The sequence below is a fragment of the Acinonyx jubatus genome, chromosome B3, assembly GCF_027475565.1.
Source record: "Acinonyx jubatus isolate Ajub_Pintada_27869175 chromosome B3, VMU_Ajub_asm_v1.0, whole genome shotgun sequence".
Taxonomy (NCBI): Eukaryota; Metazoa; Chordata; class Mammalia; order Carnivora; family Felidae; genus Acinonyx; species Acinonyx jubatus.
In genome coordinates, this window is record NC_069386.1 from 2,929,614 (window position 1) to 2,952,552 (window position 22,939).

General features: G+C 50.3%; 1 protein-coding gene across 2 annotated transcripts in view; it reads right to left on the minus strand.

Moving 5' to 3' along the window:
* The window catches only part of EFL1 (elongation factor like GTPase 1), a 121,907-nt gene that overhangs the window by 94,928 nt on the left and 4,040 nt on the right, over window positions 1-22,939 (minus strand). The window contains exons 4-7 of one of the 2 annotated variants that reach the window (XM_027068224.2): window positions 21,370-21,454; window positions 10,766-10,899; window positions 9,022-9,159; window positions 7,322-7,536 (exon numbers count right to left, since the gene is read on the minus strand). In XM_027068224.2, the coding sequence (XP_026924025.1) occupies window positions 7,322-7,536; window positions 9,022-9,159; window positions 10,766-10,899; window positions 21,370-21,454 (572 nt within the window). The remainder of the gene's footprint in view (window positions 1-7,321; window positions 7,537-9,021; window positions 9,160-10,765; window positions 10,900-21,369; window positions 21,455-22,939) is intronic. The other variant, XM_027068225.2, reaches the window with a different exon arrangement.

Here is a 22,939-nt window from a genome sequence, read left to right on the forward strand (position 1 = left end):
CGGCACAGACCGACAGCTTTCCCGCCGTGGAAGGCTGGAAGGAGCGGCAGTGGTCTCTCTCGCAGTAGTAGGGGCTACTCTACATATGAGGCCAGGGGCCGAATGCACGCAGTTCCCAAGCCTCCAAACAGAAACAGACTCTGTCCTGCTGCCCGCTCCAGGGACCCCCTCCCCGGCTTCCTGTGGTTAAGCACGCTTAGAGCAAGGCACAGAACCCCCCCTTCCAGACACAGGTCGGCAGACCCTACCTCCCTGTGGCTTTCTGCTCATCAACACCTGACCCTGCCGGGTACGGTGCAAACCTCCACGCAGACATGCAGCCCCGTTCCGGAACCCCCAGGAGGGAGACCGCTGAGGTCCCAGCACAGCCTCCAACCCGACTCCACCCGAGAGCCCTAACCTTTACGGTGATGGTGATGCCTGTCAGGGCCTCAATGGATAAAGCGCGCCCTGTGATCACCATACTGGCAACCTGGGTCTAATCTCACATGGTTAAAACTGAAGGTAATGACCGTGTGACTAACACGGTGAACTTTCAGTATTTTCAAAACTGCGTTTTTTTTTTTTTTTTTTTTTTCCTCTTGCCTGATACAGGACCGATTTTTGTATATTCTTCAGGGACACTTAAATTCTGACTTTAGTTATTATACGATTCACATGGTTTATGTTTCTCTGGACCTGTTAACAGTCTGTGATATAAAATCTTCCCGAAGCCATACACATTTCTACTTCTACTTCTGTTTTGGTCTCATGCACTCTGTTGTTGTGATCACTGACAGAGAATGAACCTCTTCACTACTGAAAACTGTCCATTATCCACATAAAAAGGATCCTTATGCCACGATACATTTGTTATAAATTCTGCGTTGTTCATCAAAACTGCCGAACTTTCTTTCTGCTCACGTTTGATGGACATATTGAGCCAAAGCTTTGGTATTTATCCTCTGTCAACTATGCTATTTATCTATTTTGTGTAGCAAACCTTTGGATTTTTTTTTTAATGGAATCTCCTTTGCTTACTTATTTTTTATTATTTTTTCAGTGGAGGTGGAGAGAGAGAAAGGGGGGGAGAGGGGAGACAGGGGAGAGGGGAGAGAGGAGAGGGGGAGAGGGGAGAGAGGAGAGGGGGAGAGGGGAGAGAGGAGAGGGGGAGAGGGGAGAGAGGAGGGGGGAGAGGGGAGGGAGGGAGGGAGGGGAGAGGGGAGGGAGAGAGAGGGAGAGGGGAGGGAGAGACAGGGAGAGGGGAGGGAGAGACAGGGAGAGGGAAGGGACAGAGAGGGAAGAGGGAAGGGACAGAGAGGGAAGAGTGGGGGAGAGAAAGGGAGAGAGGGGGAGGGAGATTCAAGCGGGCTCCGTGCTCAGTGCGGAGTTTGATGTGAGGCTCGATCTCAGGGCTGTAACATCATGACCAGAGCCGAAATCAAGACTTGGCCTCTTCAGTGACTCAGCCACCCAGGCAGCCCTGAATTTCCTTCTTTTCAAAAGCTCTCCTCGGTGGGGGATTTCATGCATTTAGTGTCCTAACTGTTGTGATCAGGGGGATCTCTAGTGTGATTTCTGTTCGTGGTTCTGGGATTCTTTTAAAACGTTGATTTGTGGTACCCAGACGTCTGTATCTTCTTTATCTTGTCCAACCCTGTGTCAGAGACGTGTCCTGCTTTCCACTTGAAAAGTGGTAAACTTAAGGCTTCCACACCCTCAGACCTCTACCAGAATCATCAAGCACAGCACAGGAATCATCAAGCACAGCACCGTCCTCAACTCCTTTCCTGGGCCACGTTCCTTTACAACAGGCACAGAAATCCTTCGAAACCCTGGCTCTCATCCTTCCCATTCTTTTTCATCCCACAGGTACCATCAGATCTGCTCACCATCACTGCTTCTCCCATTAGCGCTTTGTGCTTTTATTCATGTGTCCTTAGATAGTCGTCATTTTAAAGTGATGCCAACTTCTCCATTCTTGGACTCTATTTTAATTCACTTCCTCCACCGAGCACCTCCAGACAAAGCTCCGCGAGAGACCTGGGGGCCTGCCGGGACCTCCCCATCTCCTGCCCGTCCCCCTGCACAGCAGCACGGCCAACGGTGAGCTAACTACCGGGTCACACGCCCTTCTGCGTCAAGCCGCCCCGTGGGCTGATCTCAGCTGCAGGATCTGCAAACACCGGGGTCCAAGGACAAACAAAACCGCTTTAGGGAGGACGTCTTACTGGCCCTTCTCTCCTGTCCCTGTTTTACAGGGTTGGGGTCTCAGTTCTACTTGTCTAAAACCAGAGCCGGATTCCGGCCCATGCCGGCCATAGTGTCTCTGTGTCCGCACAAAGTGTTCTTCCGGGTCCACGTCTGTCTCGGGACAGGCTGAGGCCGCTTGCCCAGGCTCAGCTTCTAGTCACGCTTGATCCTGGCCCGCCCCTGACAGTCTGCAGAGTCAACCTCCCCATTCTGAAACGTGCTCAGTCCCCCCCTCCAGTGACACACCAGGTGGCCCGCCTTCCCTAGTCGCTGGCACGCGACAGGAACATCCACAGGAAAGCATCTCGAGTGCCTTCATTCCACCACCAGCTTCCTATAAATCAACACATCCGCTTGCCAACGGCGGGCACGGACAGACGTCTGCAGGTGACCCGGCCTACCACAGGGCGACCCGCTGACTGACGGAGAGCACGTGAAAATGTCCAAGGTCGTGAGGGACACAGCAGCCACCCCCCTCCATCCGCGCGAGCCTCTCTCCACCCCTTCTCCTTCCACAGTAGGCTTCCGCCAGTTTCTGAGATTCAGACTAAAATTTGCATAAAACATTAACACTATTTATGGAAATCACTCCAAGGAAAGGACAGCCCCCCACCCTGTGGCTCACTAGCAAAACACCTAGGAATCAGGAAACTAACAGGTCTGACTGGTTATGTGACCGAATCAATCACTGTACTTTTTAGCTCAAAAAGTTTTCAGAAATCATCTGAGCCCAATATTCTTATGTTTCAGAAGAGGAAACTGAGGCCCAAAGTGACGATGCTACCAAGTCCTCAACCGTGTGTGAAAAGTACACATTCTCAGCGGGTCTGTCGTATCCATTCTCTGAATTTTCTTATGACCTTTACAGGCACCGAGCGGACTATGGTATCTACAACCGCTGGCCAACCAACAAGGAAAAATCATGGTATTAGACCTGATTTCACTGTCACGGCAAAATCTGTTCTGTCAAAAGGGAGTGGAGGGCAAGTTCCTATGAAAAGGAGGACAGAACAGCCAACGTTGGCTGGGCTCCTCCCAAGCCGTGCGCTCTGGTCCATTTCTGATCCCTTCTTCCCTCCCATTTCCAAACCGACACGTTTGGCGATGGGCTCTGTTCTCACCTGGCGCACTGCGTCTGCTTCTGTCATCCTGCAGTACATGCAAGAGGGAGCCCACGACTACAGTGAACCTCAGTGCGGTCCCACAGCTGTTGACTCAAGCGCAGACATTTCTCTCCAAGTAGTAATTCTTTAATGTTTGGATTTTTGGATTCCACAAGTCAGTAATGGCTGCGGTTAAGAAACATTATCTATTGCCTCCCACAATCTAAAACTGACGTCACTATGCCATGGCTCCTGTGTGTACCTAGCCAGAAGGGGCCTTCAGAAGGACCGAGAGCCCACGGGAGCAAGAGAGCATAAACTTTGGTATCAATCGGTTCTTCCACTTAGTGGCTGAGTGAGGTCAAACGATTGCTGGATGTCTTTTAGTCAAAGGTAATAAATCGTAACGTCTATTGAAAAGGATCATCCTAAGAATTCAATGAAATAATTTAAGCAAAATAACTCGGTCAACATCGAGCATGTGCACATTCTCAATGGAGTTGGCTTCTTTCCACACGAACTCCTGCTAGTGCAGAGTTCATGTGGAATACGCGTTACGCTGAATGTATCTGCTCATAAATAACCTCCAGAGGACATACCAGAAACTGTCAGGGCGCTAATTTCTTGTGGGGAAATGAAATGAAATCCTAAGGGACAGGGTGGGAGACTTTTCATGATCTCCCATGTACACATTTTTGTACCTTTGGAATTAAAAATATATTCAAAGAATAGAGTTCCAAAAAAATCATTTGTACTTAAAACCCACAAAGAGATGCAGAACTGGTTCAATATTCAAAAATCAATGTAATCCACTATATTAACAAGTTAAAGAGGAAAAACCATAGGATTATATTAATTGCTACAGACAAAGCATTTGACAAAATTTGACACACATCCGTAAAGGTGACTGAGAAAAAAGGAATACAGGGGAACTTCCTCAACTTGATAAAGAACGTTTACATTTTTTTCTGACTTTTATTTATTTTTGAGAGACAGAGAGAGAACGAGCAGGGGAGGGGCAGAGAGGGAGACACAGAATCCAAAGCGGGCTCCAGGCTCCAAGCTGTCAGCACAGAGCCCTACAGGGGGCTTGAACTCACAAACCGTGAGATCATGAACTGAGCCAAAGTCGGATACTTACCGACTGAGCCACCCAGGCACCCCTAGAATTTTCCTCTTTAGAGGAAGAGGCAAAGACATGAGATTAAAAAAAAAAAAAAAATTAACATTTATTTATTTTTGAGAGAGACAGAGACAGAGCATGAGCAGGGGAGGGGCAGAGAGAGAGGGAGACGCAGAATCTGAAACAGGCTCCAGGCTCTGAGCTGTCAGCACAGAGCCCAACGGGGGGGGTCTTGAACCCATGAACCGTGAGATCAAGATGGGAGCCGAAGCCGGACGCTTAACTGACGGAGCCACCCAGGCGCACCCCCCTTTTTTAAAAACAAAATTTTTCTAAAGAACATTTAAAAATAACCTACGAAATGGTGAAAGACTGAGCGCGTTCCCGCTAAGATCAGAACAAGGCAAGGATGTCTAGTCTCCCCACTCTTCCAACAGTCCTGGAAGCTCTTGCCAACGCAGTAAGGCAAGGAAAGAAGAAAGCAGCATGGTGAAGGAGGAAATAAAGCAGTCCCTATTTGCAGACGAGGTGACTGTCTTGTAAAAAGTCCCAAGGAACCTAGGGAAAACTCCAGTATGTGAGTTTAGCAAGGTCACGGTATACAAGATTAGCATACAAAAATCAATTAACTGTATTTCCAAAAAGTAGGGATGAATAGGTGAACACCAAAATTAAAAACATAATACCATTTATAATTGCTCAAAACCAATGAAAACTTAGGTGCAGAACCAATACAACATGTACAATCCTCATACGATGAAAAGTACAAAATGCTAACGAAAGAAATCAAAGAAAATCTAAAAACAAAATGAGTGTTCCTGCATTAGAAGAGACAACGTCGTAAAGATGTCACTTTTCCTCAAATTGATATAGAGGTTTCCCCGTGCATTTTCAATATAAATCCTAACAAAAGTTTTTTGCAGATACAGGCGAAGATTATTATAAAATGCATATGGAAAGGCACAGATCTTCAAACAGCAGAAACAACCACTTCCAAAAAGTGGAATGTGAGCAGACACAATCTACCCAACTTCGAGACTTTAACTAGGTACTTACAGTAATCGAGATTAGGTGCTACTGGTGGAAAGACAGACACATAGATCAATGAAACAGAACACTCAGAAACAGCCACACAAGTATGTCCAACCGATTTTGACAAAGGTACAAAAACAATTCAATGGAGGAGGCATAAGGGTGCTGGAGTACTCAGACATCCATAGCCAGAAACAAAGAACTTGGACCCTAGTCTCACATCCTACACAGAAAATTAACTCGGAATGGATCACAGACTTAAATGCAGAAAGTAAAACCATAAAACTTTTAGAAAAAACTGAGAGAAAATCTTCAGGATCTAGGGTCCATGCAGAGTTCTCAGACTGGACTTTTAATGTTAATTTATTTTGAGAGAGAGAGAGCAAGCAAGAAGGGGGGGGGAGAGAGAGGGAGAGAGCGAGAGAGAGCGAGCAAGCAAGAAGGGGGGGAGAGGGAGGGAGAGAGAGAAGGAGAGAGAGAGAGAGAGAGAGAGAGAGAGCAAGGGTGGGGGGAGGGGAGGGGGAGGGGGGGGGGAGAGAGAGAGAGAGAGAGAGAGAGAGAGAGAGAGAGAGAGAGAGAATCCCAAGAAGGCTCCTTGCTGTCAGCACAGAGCCCTATGTGGGGCTTGAAATCACGAACCGTGAGATCATCACCTGAGCCAAAGTCAGATGCTTAACCGACTGAGCCACCCAGGTGCCCCCTGCACTGCAGATTTTAAAGCTCCTAACAGACTAAACCTTAAAAGTCCGATCGCAAGACAACTATCCTGTTCTGTAACTATGTACAGTTAACTACACTTATCGTGGTGACCATTTCACAGTATATACAAACAGAGACGCATTCAACTAATATGACGTTGTATGTCATTTATACCGCAGTTAAAAAAGAAAGAAAACAGAGAAGAAAACGAGCAAAGGCCACGAAGAGACATCTCTCCCACGGATACCCGGTGACAAATCGGCGACACATCGGCACACGGAACGATGTGCCACCAGACCGGCGGTCAGGAAAACACGATGAAGACCGCGGTCACGTTCCAATACACACCCGTCAGGATGGCTTAAAAAAAAAAAAAAAGTGACCACGCCAAACGGTGGTAACACGTGGAGAATCCAGACCAGTCACCCAGACGCTGCCGGCCGGGACGTGAAATGGTTCACCCCCTCGGGAAAACAGCTCGACGCTAAGCACACAACACACGGCTGCCACACGACCTAGCAAAAGCACTCCCACGCGTTCACCCCAGGGAAATGAGAACTCGTGTCCCCGAAACACCTACCCGGGCGTTCGGGCACGCTTGTGGCAGCTTCCCGCAGAACGGCCCCAAACTGGAAAAGAGCCAGGTGTCCTCCAATGTGTGAACAGTTAAACCGTGGCAGGTCCACACCGGGGAACGCTACTAAGCAATAAAAAGGAACCGACTGCCGACACGTGCAACAACCTAGTTAAGTCTCTGGAGAATTACACCGAGTGACAAAGCCAATCCAGAGAAGGTGGCAGAGCGTTTGATTCTGGTTCTATGACATCCTTGAAACGACACCTTATAAAGATGGAAGACATTTGGCGACTGCGAGGGGGAAGGTGGGGCCGGGGGTGCGAGGAAGCGGCTGTGGGTACGTGAGGGGGTCTTTGCGGTGACGCGCTGTATCGACGTCAACATCAGCGCTGGGCGGGGGCGGGGTGGCAGGTACTGGGACCAGAGTACAGGAGGGCTCTAGCCTTTCTTGCAACTACACACGAGTCGGTGATTGTGGCCAAACAAGAAGCTCCACGGAGAAGACCAGCCTTGCAAACAGTTCCCGAGGGGAGCTCGGGAGGCTCGGACACTTACCCGAAGCCCCAGCCGTCTACCGCACTTGCAAACACCACACCGCCCTGATCCGGAGAGAAGTAGAGGTGAGAATCGTCCGTGTCCTCCAAGCCAGCGCTCCAGTCATACACTTGCTCTCCTCGCTCAGAACCTGGATTCACTTGGGACTCAGTCTCTCTCTCTGCTCTCTCTTCTAGGACTTTCGAAGTAAAAAGAGCTCCTGTGAGCGCGTTAATCTAGGAGAGACGGTGAAAGGCGGAACGTCACTCGGAGGCGTAGGAGACGCGCGGTCGAGGATCACCAGTCACGCTGGGCTCCCGGGAAGCACCCACGGGCGGAGGGGAGGCGCGCAACAGTGACAAACTTACAGCACTCTCCTTCCGAACCCAGCGAGACTAAACCGGAAGCTTCGGAAAGGTCACCTCCGTGACTGGGAATGTCACGTGGACACAAGGGGACGGTATCTGCGGCCTGTCTCTAGCGCCTGGCCTGGCGTCACTAGGGACTCACGGTCCCTAGTGAGCTCACAGGCTAGTTCGGAGGCTGAGCCCCCGCTCCCCTGCCAGTTCTCACACCTGGACTTTTCTCCACTCTCGTCAGCCCCCTTCCCGGCCACCAGTCCTCGAGTCTTTCCCTCCCAAGTCACCACCTCGTTTCCTACCGCAGAGAGAAAATGGAACATTTTATTCAGAAGTCCTGCAAGCTACCCCTATTCCAACCTGCCAGCCCGTTCGTGGCTGCAAACGCCACTGGCCCGGGGCCACGCCGGTCCGCCTCTACGGGGCACCGGATCCGCTGATCCGCTCTTCTGCGCCGCTCTGCTCTGATCGTCTCCGCCCTCCGGCCAAGAAATATTCTCAGTTGGCCTCCTCAGGGGTGCCCCACCGTCTTGAACAAAGTTCAAAGCCTCACGCCTGGCACACGAGGGTCGCCATAATCTAAGCCCCAGATTCCTTCCCACTCCCACCTCCTGCCTCTGCCGCACGTGACCTCATTCTCCAGGTAGGACCAGCCATTTGCAGCGTATCGTGCTCTTTCTGGCGTTTACGACCTTGCACATCTCATCCCCTCTTTCCTAAAGACCCCGGCCATATCCCCACCTTTTTCCATCTTGAAGCTTCTGCTGCCACTCTGCCTAACTCTCCCAGCTCCTGACCCAGGCTGGGTGTGGTGGCCCTCAAAACCACGCCTGGGGCTTCGCATGGTCTCCAAAGCTCTCCTTAAAATCTCCCCACCGCTGTGAGATCTTCGAAAATAGGGATTCTGACCTGTAGTCAGATTCGCACCCCTATCACACAAAGGACATTCTGGAATTCACCGTTCAACACGCAGCTATGTAAATGTCGGCTGGGGAAATAAATGAATGACTGGGTAAAATGTTATCGAAAAATAGATGCTAAAAAAACAAACAAACAAAAAAGAAAAGCCTCCTAATACTGCTTCAGTTTGGAACCAAACTACAAGATTTTAAAGGACAGCATTAATCCTATCATCCACGCTTTGTACCCGAGGATGCCTCCAGGAGACGGAGGGGCTCCCGAGGGGAGGCGTGTCCCGTGTCCCCTGTTGCAGCACGAGGACTCCAACACATGGGGATTTCAGGTGGAAACGTTGCGTAAAAGTGAAGTTCTGTGGCAACGCGTTATTCTCAACTTACCAACTTCCTTACAACTCTTCTTCGAGCCCCGAGTTTTAAAGTATGGAAGGGAAGGATGAAATACCTGTTCTAGAATATTCTTGAGGTGAGAATAGGCCTCCTGGGGGGTGAATTTCAGCTCCACTATCAGGCGATCTATCTTATTAATCACTAAAACCGGACGGATGTTCTCAAGCCAGGCTTGTCGCAGAACAGCTTGTGTCTGGTGAAAACAGAAAAGAAAATGTGAAACTCACGATTCGAAATAATTAAAGCACCTTAAAAGACCCTGATTAACAATCAGCTCATTTGCATACTCCTTTATCACAACTCAGACAACACCGTTCACACAGGTGCGCTCACTTAGCACGTAGCACGGACTCTGGTGTCTGTGACACAGAAGGAAAGAGCTACAGACAAGAAACGGTCTTTGCCTTTGTGGAACTGACAAGTTATTTAAGAAGGGTAAGTTGTGCAGAAAATAGCAGAGTTTGGTGGAATTATACACACACACACACTTTTCTGAACAACTAGAAAACAAATGCTCATGTTGCCAACACACAGGCCCCCAAAAACAGAGCCTTCCCCCAGAAGGCCCGCGCACACCTCTCTGCCCACAATCCCCTCTCAGAGCAAACCGCTGCTCTGCTGTTCTGAAGTCAGGTGCATTAACACCACTATCCTTTCAGGACAGAGATGAAGGCTCTATCTCGCAAGTCGGGGGACCTGAGCCCTCAGGGCTCGGAAGGGAAGCAACAGGACAATTACAGCACAACTTCTTGCAATTATCAAATCTCCTCCATCTGAGTAATTTAAACCTTTTATTATCCTTTTTTAAAAATATTGGGGTGTCTGGATGGCTCAGTCGGTTAAGCGTCTGACTTGGGCTCAGGTCACAATCTCACAGTCTGTGAGTTCAAGCCCCGTGTTGGGCTCTGGGCTGACAGCTCAGAGCCTGGAGACTCCTTGGATTCTGTGTCTCCCTCTCTCCACCCCTCCCCTGCTTGCACACTGTCTCAAAAATAATAAACTTAAAAAAAATTTTTTTTTTAATTTTTTTTTAATGTTTTATTTATTTTTGTGACAGACAGAGACAGAGCATGAGCAGGGGAGGGGCAGAGAGAGAGGGAGACACAGAATCCGAAGCAGGCTCCAGGCTCTGAGCCGTCAGCACAGGGCCCAACGAGGGGCTTGAACTCACAGACCACGAGATCGTGACCTCAGCCGAAGTCGGACGCTCAACCGACTGAGCCACCCAGGCGCCCCAAAATTTTTTTAATAGTAAAACGTACGAGGGTATGTTAAGAAGTAGGATACAAAGGTGACGGCGTTTTTTAAGATAAAACGTAAGGCCTCCAAACAAGGCCTTATAAGAACCAAGCCTGGAGAGCTCCCACCACACACCCCCTCCTTTCCCACTGAGGCGGGGGGAGAGGGAGGGGTGCGGGGGGGGGAGGTGGCGGGGGTGGAACCACAGCCCAAGAAGCCCACAGAAGAGAATCTCACATGGGGGACAACTGGATTGGCCTCTTGCCATCGACGACCTCTCATGAGAATCCTCCTCACGTTCAACACCCCCAGACTTGGCCGGATCCTCTCTGAGAGGGCATCGTAGACACTGCCAAGTACTGAAAGGGACGGTCACCGTCGCTATGATCCCTTCAAGATGTGGGTGACTGACTCCATCACAGAACGTTCTTGAATGAAACGTACAGCCAACTTTCCGTCAGCACAATGTCCAGAATGGCACAGAGCCGTCCGTGCGGAGTCCCTCCCCCCGTCCCCGCCCTCCTCATCCAGTGACAGATCCCCACATCAGGACCTACTACCTGTGGGCAGACTCCTTCCACAGCATCGACCACGATGATGCAGCCGTCACACACGCGCACGGCCGTGGACACCTCGGAGGAGAAGTCCACGTGTCCTGGAGAGTCTATGAGGTTAATCAGGTAGTCCTCACCACCTACAACAGAGCCAGAAAACACACATTTTCCGTCGTGCGGGCACACAGAGCTCCCTCCCAGGCATTCACAATGAGAAAGGGGCCGGGAGACACAATAGAGCTAAAGAAGCCAAACAGGTCGACCCACCACCGTTGCCCCGATGTGGGGGTTCCCACCGACGGACCTCCGACCCCAAGGGGCATCTCTCCCTAACGTTGCCGGACTTCGTTCTTCTAGAAGGGGCCACTTACTAAGGGCTTCTGTGAGCCAGGCACTGTGCTAGACGTGCCACGGGACGCGCAATCCCACGTTACCGAACCCTCAGCAGGGCCCTGTGAGGTGAACGTTTACCACATTCGCTCTATAAGTTGGAAGTGGAGACCGGCAGAAAACAACGCCTGGGTGTAAAAGCTGGTCAAGAGGGGCCCAAACAGGAAATGCCGACTCAAAAAGACACAAAGCACGTGGCCACTGCTTCCCTACAAGCTCGCAGAGAGCAGGGTGTGAATCTGAGACTTAGACACGCAAATCCGGGGAGTCACGACGCGTCGAGCGGCGCGGTACGTGCTGCGTGCACACGCGGATCACCCCCTTGAGGCCTCACGAGGAAGAAGACCATTCAGCTTTTAGGAGGGTGATGACCATGCGATTTGTCCCAAGCCCTGAAAGTCCCTGTTCTATCAAACCCCAAGTCAGTCCCACATCCCATTAACACCCCTAAGTCAGTTCCAGACAGGCCAGGACGATGAGTCACCCCAGGGCACAGACATGTCACGCCAGATCACAATTAGAGAAACCACGGGCTCCAGAACCACTCCGGAACCCAAGGGCCGGACTTACACCTGGAAGGCCATTTAGACCCGTTTCCCCCCCATCCAGCTGGAACACCCTGACGACGTGCCTTGCGCCCCAAGGGACGGGGCTAAGAGTGGCCACCACCACAAGGGGCACAGCCAGGGCCCATGTCCTTGGACTCTCAGGGCCTGGCTCCGCCCCAAGCATTCTACACACACTGTCCTGCGTTTACCAGCCCACCGCCCTTTGAGGTTGTCGCTGCCACGAGCCCGATTTCACAGAGCGGGAAACTCGGGCACAGAAGAGCTAAGCGTCCTTCTCAAGGACTTCTAGGTAGAATGCAATCCAAGGTAAACCGCCCGAGATCAAAGAGTTTCAAATGGTCGTGTGGCAGTTAAACCTGGCAGACTCCAAACACATACTTTAACCATCCCACTCAGGACGGCACCAAGGTCATCTCTCCTGCCCAGACTCCACCGGTCGGGGACTTCTGAGCACCGGGTTAAGGACTCCAAGGTGCACTGGGGCTCAGTGGGAGAGACCGCCATCAATTAGCAACAAGCTGCTTCTTACACATCCCCACCCGCAACGTGTTCCCGGTCTTCTCGTGCAAATTGCTTTATACGGATTTCTGGCTCCGCTGCCCCCACCGGGGAGGGCTCCAAGCAGACAGAGGACCTGGACAGCTCCAAAGAAGACCAAAGCTGTCAAAGACCCCGGGCCCTGGGGCAGTGGCCCCCGGGCCTCAGTGGGGCCTTACTGTCAGGACTCACAGCACCCTCTGGGATAAGCCCATGCCCTCTATAGAATAAGCCAGAGGAAAATGAGCAGCGGCAAGGGAGTCCAGGGTCCTATCAGCTCCCGCCACATGAAACAGAAGCCGTGAGACGCCTAGAATCTCTCTGCATTGTCCTAGCCTAACCCTTCATTTCCTAGATAAGCACGCCCCCGAAGGGAGGAGAGGTACCCAAGGCCACTGAGTAGCTGGCCGGAAACACGCCCAGGTCTGTCTGACACGGAGGTCTTGACTCCTTTATGCTGTGCAGCTGGGGAACCCTGGCTCGTTCATTTGGATGAACTCCAGACTCCAGTGTGGGACGACCGTAAGCACCTTGACGCCCGGGAATACCCGGACCGGATCCAGAACTTGCAGAGACCGTGTCTGCTGTCAGGTTCTTTACAGAATTTAAAAATGCACTCCCAGAGAAACCTCGGGCTTCCTTCCTCGGGCTCTTGCCTTTTACGGGGGTTACAGAACTTTGAGTAACACCCAGAAAAAACAAACATACCTATCTCTCTAGCCATCTGTCTGTCTGTACTCCTCTAATGAGGCATCTAAATCCAGACCCCCTGAAACTCACGCAGGGACAGCAAGTCCAGATCTAGAAAGCAACAGAAAGCTAGGGACACACCAAGTGTTTTCACTTGCATACGTGGGAAAAAGAGTGCGTGATCAAAACCCTTTGGGAAACGCAGTGGCGGGGTGGAGGGGTGAGGAAGAGGCTCACCACGCACATAACACCCTAGTAAAGGCTCGAAGAGCCCTGTAACACAGAAGCCTGTCCGACCTCCCCAGTGTGTCTGATGGGGGAAGACCAGCGCCCTTCTCAGTCACGTGGCTGACGAGTGCCGAGCTCAGCACAGGGCCGGTCTCTGACTCGCAACAACTATTTTCATCTTAACTCTTTCCCAATACCTTCAAACTCAATGTCAAAAGTAGGGAAAAGAAATCCAATGTCCCTCACAGGGGGAAGGAAGCCAGTAAGCACAACTGGTCTGCTGTCTTCAGCCACACTGTGCCTCCCTGACTTGTTTCCTTGAGCAGAAAAGGGGCAGAGAGAGGGAGACACGGAATCCGAAGCAGGCTCCAGGCTCCGAGCTGTCAGCACAGAGCCCGACGCGGGGCTCGAACTCATGGAATGTGGTATCATGACCTGAGCTGAAGTCAGATGCCCGACTGAGCCACCCAGGCACCCCCTAAATGATCTTTCTGATTTGTCCCTCAGCCCTGAAGCTGTGCACAGGACGGACTCCTGCTAAAGCATTAAACCATCCATCCCAGGCCTTCCAAAATATGCTCCTTCATTTCAGGCACTGGTCTAATCAGCAGAGCACCAATCCTTTTTTTTTTTTTTTTTTTTTATGTTCCAGGCAACTGGGGAAAAGAAAAAGTTGGAAGACCTGAAGTTAATCATGGGAGGCACCTTCCACAAAATTTCTGCCATTAGGGAGTTATGGGAAAATAATGTCTCCCTTGCCCCTGAGTCCTCCAGTTTTAAAGCACCACGGATCATCGTTTCATTTGAAGATACACATCTGTCACGAGCACCTGCCAAAGATCCCTGCGAAGAGGAAACTTCCCATAAGGTCACATTCAATCCCCAAAACACTGGAGATGTTCGCCAACACACACGCGGAAAGCTGAGGAGAGAAAACGTGCTTCAGACGAAGGAAGAGACACACTCCTCTCGTGGACGATGATGTGTACATCACACAGGTGTCTTTATGCCCCAGCACACCAGGAGAATGCCACTTCCCACAACCGAAGTGTCGGGAATACAGGCAGAACCGGGGCCATGAGACCGTGTTTCTGAGGACATCGCCTAGAACACGGAACACTCACGGACATGAATTTACCCCAACTATATGGCAGCCACAGGCTTCCACAGGAGATCCCACAGTCGTCCCTTTTTATATCTTAAATTAATGTATAAAGTCATGTAAGATCAACCGATATGGCTTATTTCACGGAACCACGCGATGCATTTTCTCTCCCATCTGCTGACACACGGAAAAGGTCCCAGCAGGAGAACTGAGCGTGTGCTCATGAGAAGGCTGTTACCGGAAGAGGTCATGGGTGGTTGACCCCACCAGCAAAAACGTCAAACGTGAGGTGGTTTAGGGAGGAGGGAGGAAACAGTGATCCACATGCAACCCTGAATGGCCGACAAATGAGGCTTCTTGCTGCACGGCCCATCCCAAAGTCCTCTCCAGACTCCTCCCAGCACAAAACAGGTCAGACCACACGTGGGCCTCCCCTGGCTACGCTTTACCTCACCGGCCCTGGGCTCTGCGTGTGCCCACCGACACCGCAGCTCAGCCTGTGGCCACATCCTGAACTGACATCACGGAGAGCTTCTCCGCCTTTGAAACCCTGCTGCGTGGGGAGTAAATCTAGTAACGACACGTCCACGCCGTCTTGATTCGTCCATCACTGGCATTTTCGCTCAAAAGGATGTATGAGTAGGAACCAGGATAAAGAAGCCTTGCGTAAGAAAAAGGTCGACGTCCGTTTCTCGGAACCTACGTAAGGGTTCCAAACTTGGCAACTTGCTTGGAATCTGTTTACTTCACCCTGGAGGGAAGGTCAGGGACCATGGCCTCTTACTCAATTTTACTGGTCGTATGTGCCATGAATAAGGTGCGGGTCCCAGGGTCAAGAAGCTGAGTGATAGCAGCACACCTTTGACCAGGACAGCACAGGGGACATGGGGCTAGAAGGGTGTATGAACGTCATCTTTCTAAAGATGAGGCAGCCTTGAGCATCCTTAGAAGCAGAAACGATCAAGTTACAGGAGAGAAGACACTCCATAGGACACAAGTCCAGAGCACGGCCCTTTCATGGTAACAGGAGAAGAGTCAGCAAAGATACTAATACCATTACATCTTGGGGCACCTGGGTGGCTCAGTCGGTTGAGCATCCAACTTCGGCTCAGGTCACGATCTCGTGGTCTGTGGGTTCAAGCCCCGCGTCAGGTTCTGTGCTGACAGCTCAGAGCCTGGAGCCTGCTTCGGATTCTGTGTCTGTCTGTCTGTCTCTCTCTCTCTCTCTCTCAAAAATAAATAAACATTAAAAAAAACAAAAAAACAAACTACTACCATTACGTTTTGAGGCGTGGCAAATTTCAGCTGGCAAGCAGCTGAATCTTTTCCATTTGTGGGACCCAGCAGGTAAGGATGCCAGCTGAGGTTGAGGGAGGGGAAGGGAGGTGGGCGGGGGTCCAGAAGGAGGTTCAAATGGCCCGCTGGAGAGAACGCACAAGACCCGGCAGAGGAGAGAGGGAAGTGCCACAGCCCCGCGGACCGGCCAGGACCCCAGCCGGGATGGGAGGAAAAGGTGTAGAGCTGGCTGTGTCAAGGATCAGAGTTTTGCCAGGAGAAATAAGACTGAAGGCCGAGGGAGCAAAGACACCGAGGACCTTGGAGAGACTGTCGGCAGAATGACAAACCCGGGCTGTCAGAGGCCGGGAGTGAATGAAGGGCACTCATGAACATCATCAAGTCAGAGAATGGGTGCTTGACCACACAGGTGAGAGCGGGAGAGAATCAGGACTGGAGGCAAGGGAGCCTTCGATCCCGAAACGTCACCATGGGCAGTTCCAGGCAAGGCTACAATCTAGAAAGGAGCCCCGACAGCGAGCGGGTGGAGAAGCAGGAGCCCACGCTGCCGGAGACGCCACTGTCGGGCACGGTGAAGGTGAACTTGGCATATTTGGGTACAAAGGGAAATTATGAGCCAGGCCCCAAAGTCACTAACAAGCAGGCACCGTCATCAGGAGCCGACTAGGACAAGAGAGACGAGAGCAGTTAGATGGGATGAGTCTCAAAAGAGATGGGGTGTTAAAACAAGGCTGGAAGAATTAAGCTTTGAACTAGGACCAGGGAACGAAGAGAATGGCAACCCCGCGTCTCACCCCAGAGGCAGATGCGGGAGGAAGGAGCAGCGTTCACCAGAAAGGACAGGCAGAGCAGTGTCCTGGGAAAACAGCCTGGAGGCGGTGGAGACAATGGCGACGACAAGACGGCAGGGAGGCAGGGATGCCGGTTCCCCTTGGAATGTCCGCAGAGTGTAAGTTTCGGGAAGGAGAGGAGCGGAGGGAGGCTGACGGAGGGCGGTAAAGCCACAGAAACGCGGGGAAGAGACGCTGGAGAGGCTTCCATCGAGGGCAGTGACCGAGCGCAGCGGGCACGTGATTGACGCTGGCCCCAGACATCTGTACGTAGCCCCCGCGATCCCTTGTGGACGGGAGCCGCCGGCCTCGGGAGCCACTGGTCACGGCCTGCACTGACCCGCCTCCTCCAGACCCGGGCCCAGCTGAGCGAGCTGGGGGTGTAAGCACGTGGTCCCCAGGACCACTGCCCCATGCTAGCCACTCTCTCCCCGGGAAAGTTCCTGAAACTCCACGAACTCCACTCGGTACGTATGTAAAATGAGGGTAGTACGCGTCTCCAGAGCCACTGTGACGATCACACAAAATCCCGTATCTGAGGCTCCCGGCCCAGGATCCCATTTTCTTACGCCTGCCACCAACGGAATGCTTCACAAAGAAAAGCGTTATCTTAAGAGGAAAATGTTTGACCTGCAGTCAAACAAGGGACAACGGAGCCCGTCCCTCCCAGCCTCCGTCCCACAACTAGGACAACCATCGGGACTGTGGGTTATTGTCCACATTTCCGGAAGGAAAGGGAAGCTACTGCGTCTGAGTGAGAAGAACCTTCTGGTGCATGCTGGCCTCATGTGAATGTGGGTGGCATGAGTCCCCTCCCCTGGCCTGGTCTCTGGAGATTAAGAGCAGGTGAGCCCGCACAACGCCCTGCCTATTCCTGGCCTCCGAGCCACACGTGGCTGCCTCCCGGTTGGATCCGGGAAGTCCCACCGAACCAGGTTGTTAGCTAGTGTATGCCTCACATTACAAACAGAAAGCCTAAGAATTAAAGTCCACTACAATTTGTTCTACATGGTGTTTAAAAAAATTTTAAATTGCCAGTAGTTTAAAAATTGGAAGATTTTACCAAAATCTCAATGCCACCTTTTCTTGAAAAAGATTCCCACAGAGCATCAGTTGCTGCGGCTGAATGGCATCTGTCCCCGCCTGGAGGTTACGGGGTATTTCACGGGTGGGTACAATGCACTCTCTAGCCCTTAATGGGCCTACCCGGATGGCCTTGCTCACGTAGAGGTGTCCGCACCAACACCACATCAAGAACCAGTAATACGGTGATAATCACATCTGTCTGGTACTGTAGTTAGTAGTTCATTATTTGGGGGGGAAATTTAGTTAGAGACCTCACAGCCTGCATGTGCATATATGCACACATGCACACACACACGAGTACGGCTGGATTAGACGTAAAATGTGAAAACATGACATGGTAAAACTGGAGTGATTTTTATTTCATTCGGGTGTTCCATAATGTATAGAATTTTCTATAATACACACAAATGTGAAACGTGTAAATTTATTTAGAATTTTCTTTTTAAAGTTTATCACTCTGAGAGAGCGAGCGAGAGAGAGCACGGAGGAGGGGCAGAGACAGAGGGAAAGAGAGAGAATCCCAAGCAGGCTCTGCACTGTCAGCACAAAGCCCCACTCGGGGCTCGATCCCACGAACTATGAGATCATGACCTGAGCACAGATCAATGGTCGGAGGCTTAACCAACTGAGCCACCCAGGCACCCCAATTTATTTAGAATTTTTAAAAAGATGAATTAGAATGAACACTTCATTTCAGAAGTTCTAGGACAGCAATATTTATGAACCGGTGTAAAGAATGGCTATAGAACAGAAATGAAAGCAAAAATGCCTTGAGACTCTTCAAAGAACAGTCCATGAATTTCAAATTATCTGACCCACTTAAAGACATCTCTCTCATCTTTATCTGAACTCTAGGCTAAACAATTCAAAGGAATTACATCCCCTTAGAATTTTTTTTTTATAGAAAGTACGTTGCCAGGAGTATGTCCTAACTCTTGACCAGGTAAATGTACGATATCCCTGTGGGAAGGACACAAAGAGAGGTACAAAACAGGAAAATAACAAGGTTTAACAACATGGTCCCGACCCTTGAAGCAAACTTTGGTGACAAAGGTAAAGACAGGAGGCTCCATCTTCTTCTCAAGGAAGAATTGGGTCCCTGGAGGACGATATAGAAGGTGATACTGTATCACCTTCTAGAACATGCTTGGGTTTTCAACAGCATTTCTAATACGTGCCTGGGTTTTGTAAGCCTATTTATTTACTTTAAACTAGAAAAATACTCTTTCGATCCAAATAAGGATTTGAAAAAATTTTTGAAAGCCGGTTAGATCAAGTGTCAGAACCAGAAAGCACTTAGAAAAGAATCTCTGTGCTAAATGTTAATTAAGAGGTTATTTGGAGGGGGGCAGGAAGAAGGGGCAGACACAGGAAACAAAAACCACCCGTGGAGTCTCTTCACCATCAGGTTTCCCTCCTCCGGGAGGAGGTCCCCCTTGGATGGCCCCACGTTCACGGCAGGAACACCCTCTTGCAGAGAATCAGGACTGAGACACAGATAGGAGCGTATCTCGTGTCTGAGGTGTCTGAGGGCATGTGCCCCACTCTTTGTACGTGTGGAGAGGAGACTGCGCACCAGCCGTCAGGTGTGACAAAGGTCTACGCCAGAGCCCCCGCCAGGCAGTCACGCTCCCAGAGAGACACAGCTGACACCTTACGACTCCGCACTCCCATCGGCACTAGTCAGACTAGGAGGTGGCCGTCCGACCCGTGGGTGGCCCATCCACAGGTGCCACCTCTGCCCGGGCCTGGCAGAACAGGTAAGCCCGGCCACATCTTGCTCCTGAGAATGTGCGATCGGAAACACAAGAGAAAGCAGCAGTAAGCAATGGAAACAGGATGAAAAAACAGAGTTCAGGCCGAGGGGAGTTTCTGCAGACGGGGACACTAAGAGGAGGGAAAAGCTGTGACAGAGAAAAGACTCACAGGGTAACAGAGACAAAGACGGAGAACAAAACCCAAGGGTACCTCACGGTGGGGCTGCAGAGGGAAGATCCTTAACTTGTCCCAATGGTACCTGGGGCCGTCTGGGATCCAGAATCAACGTCTGCCTTCAATTTCTATGAGCCGTCACTCCAATGAACACTCCTAGTTTTCGGTTTTCAGGAACATTTCTCCAATGTCATAGCACACACATTCTTTCAATAAGCCGACCCTCCGCAGCACATGCGGGCTTAAGCCTCGGTTCTGTGTGGTCAAGGGAGCGCATCTAAAACAGTCTGGGAGTGAGGCGCCCAAGGTCAGAGCTGAACAAAACGGAGGGCAGACCATTCAACCTCCAGGGCCCTAGAGCCGGTCTCCTCCGGCGCTAAACCAGAGAGACCAGTGCACTGGAACGGGCGAGTGGTATCGGTAGAAAGTAAACTGTGATGCTTGCAAAAGGGGGTGGAGGACCTGGAGACAGAATCCAGAAGCTGACCCTAGAGGAATCATCCAACAAAGAGAGACTAACGGTCTGAGTGTGGAAAAAGGCAGGCTGCAAAGCTCGTGAGGTCTATAAAAATAAGGGGAGGTGGCAAATAAAAGGAGCGCTGCCCCACTGGCTGGCTCACAGAATGAGGACATACCTTTTAAAACGTGAGAGGTAGTTTTAAAAACATAAGGCATTACTTTAAATATTAAACACGTGGAATTCACCAAGAATACCCAAGAGCTTCAAGGCTGGTTTAGCACAAAAATATTTTAAAGACCGGCGTCAAAGACAATACAGTCACACCTCCCAGAATATTCCTGGGAGTCAGTGTCAGACATAGAACACTGCGCAAGACGAACCACAGATCCATTAGGGAAATGAAACAGAACTTTATTATTTTCTTCTAATTAAAAAAATACACATTTTGTGTCAAATTTCCAAATGGTACAAAAGTAAATGTTTTGAAAACTAAGTTTCACATAACGCGGATACTGGCGTTCAGGCTTCGGTACGTTGCCTTCCAGACATCTTTCTCTGCACACTTGGTATTTTATTCCGAAAACACCCTCCCATCTTACACATATTTACTCTGCAACTTGCTTTCGTCAACACATTTCTTCTACACGACAACATACAGATCAAACAGTGGTTCGAACAGCTGCGTGCGTTTCACGGCACGGATGTATCAGTTTACTTGGTCATTTTCCAAAGGCAGACACGAAGGTTGTCGGCATTATTTTTACTAACACAGGCTTTTTGGTGAGTATTCACATATATGTCATATACTTGTACGACTACTCCTGTCACATCAGTTCTGCAAGTGTTACTGTCAAAACGACATCCCGATTGAGGGGAGAGCAAACTGTAACGAACATGGCAACCCAAGTGAGTAAGATTCTAAAGCCAGTACTGAGGCCACAGGACAGAAGAAGGATCCAGCCAGGAATGGAAGGCTAAGGCCTTGCGACCCTCCTGGAGGAGAAATCCGTACGATCACCTGGGGGGACGTGGGCAGGTGTGAACTGCCAGCTCTTCACCCTCAGGCCGGCCAGAGGTCCCCATCTGCGTCCGAGTCTGGACAGCCTGACTCTGGCATCAGATCATCAGAGGCCAGAAGGAAATTCGCGGAGTACAAAGCATGGAAACGGAAGCATACACTTAATCCGGAAACAGAAAGGAGGACACTGAAGAGACAAACTATTTTTCTCTAAAACACAGATTGATTGGGGCGCCTGGGTGGCTCAGTCGGTTAAGCGGCCGACTTTGGCTCAGGTCATGGTCTCGCGGTCCGTGAGTTCGAGCCCCGCGTCGGGCTCTGGGCTGACGGCTCAGAGCCTAGAGCCTGTTTCAGATTCTGTGTCTCCCTCTCTCTGACCCTCCCCCATTCATGCTCTGTCTCTCTCTGTCTCAAAAGTAAATGTTAAAAAAAAAAAAAAATTTAAAAATAAAAACACAGATTGATTTACCTTTGGCATAATGTAGGGAAATGGCACTCGACTTCATAGTGATCCCTCGAACCTGTTCGTCTTCTCTGCTGTCCATGTACCTTAACTGTAAAATGCAACATACGCATCCTTACTTCCCAGTGAAATGTTGACACTAAGACGGTCTGAGCTGGACTTTTGCTTTAAACGCATCATTTTTAAACTAAAAGCCCTTCGTAGTTTGTTAACGTGGGGAGGGGGTGAGGAAGGTGAGCTGCCAAGGGAAGACAGCGGACGCCCCGAGAGACAGCACCACGTTCCGCACGCATTCCGGTTCCGCACGCCCTCCCCGGCATGTAGCACGCGGGGGCCGGTCGTTCTCTCCCTGCTCCTAGGCTGTCTGATGAAGTCTGGGCAAACACTGAAACCGAAGATCTCTAGAAGCATCAGGAGCCTTCACTCCTTTTTCCATGATCAATGATAAACAAATACTGATAAACGATGATAAATGATTATTTTTTTAATTTACATCTCTCCGACTGTCAGTGGGGTTGAGTATCCTAGTTTGCCACACTGGCCATGTGGCATTCCTCTTCTGGGAGTTTCCTGTTCAAGATTTTTGTCCATCTTTTTAATGGTTATATTACAGATTTGTTCTGTTCCGAATAGAAGCTATTTACAGTCCCTGAATATTAGACCTTTGTCAATTATGTGTTATTACTATTTTCTCCCACTTACCAGGCTTGTCTTCTCACTTTTTTTATGGCATTTCCCGATGAACAGATGTTCTTAGTTGCAATGTACTTGAATTGATCAAACCTACATAACGGGACGTACTTCTTCGTCTCATTGACGAAACCTTCTCTTGAGGTCACAGAAGTACTTTCCTATATTCTTTTCCCAAGTTTTATAATTTTGCTTCTCACATACGACTGTTTCAATTACATGCTGATTTCTGTGTGCGGTGTTAAGGAGACGTCCAATTTTATTTATTTTCCCCGCAGATAACCAACTGTCCGAGGACAATGCGTGGAGAGGCTCGTCTCTTCCCTACAGATCGGAAATGCCAGCTCTGTGATCAACTCCACTGATCATATCCTCAACTCATTGGGGAAAGGAACTGCTCTATTTTTCTACTGCGAGTAACTTACACTCGCAGCTAGAAACAAAGATCTCTTTAATTTCATTTCCTAAGACACTATTCTCATCATGACCCTCAGACTCCAGCTGCCTTCAAGTTCTTCCGGGTTCCGGCATTCTCTCCACCAGGACTTTTCCTCTCCCGGGGCCTCCAGGCAAATGCTCCCCCCGAATCGAGGACAGCACCCAAATCAGCCCCGATCCCCTTTGTCCACTGTGCTCCCCCACCTGCTGGCGTCTCCCCAAACCACACACTCGTCCTCCACAGAACCTCGCGCTCCGTGAGAGCTTCCACAGCTGGGCCAGCCGTCACCGGACTCGTTACAAAAACTCATTTCTGCATTTAGGACATATTACTATACAGCAACATAAAATACCTTTCTCAACATGTATATTATCTTGCTAAATAGACGAGCAGCTTCTCAGACACAAAAACTGGGCTTTGCACTCTTCCTACGAATACATCACACCT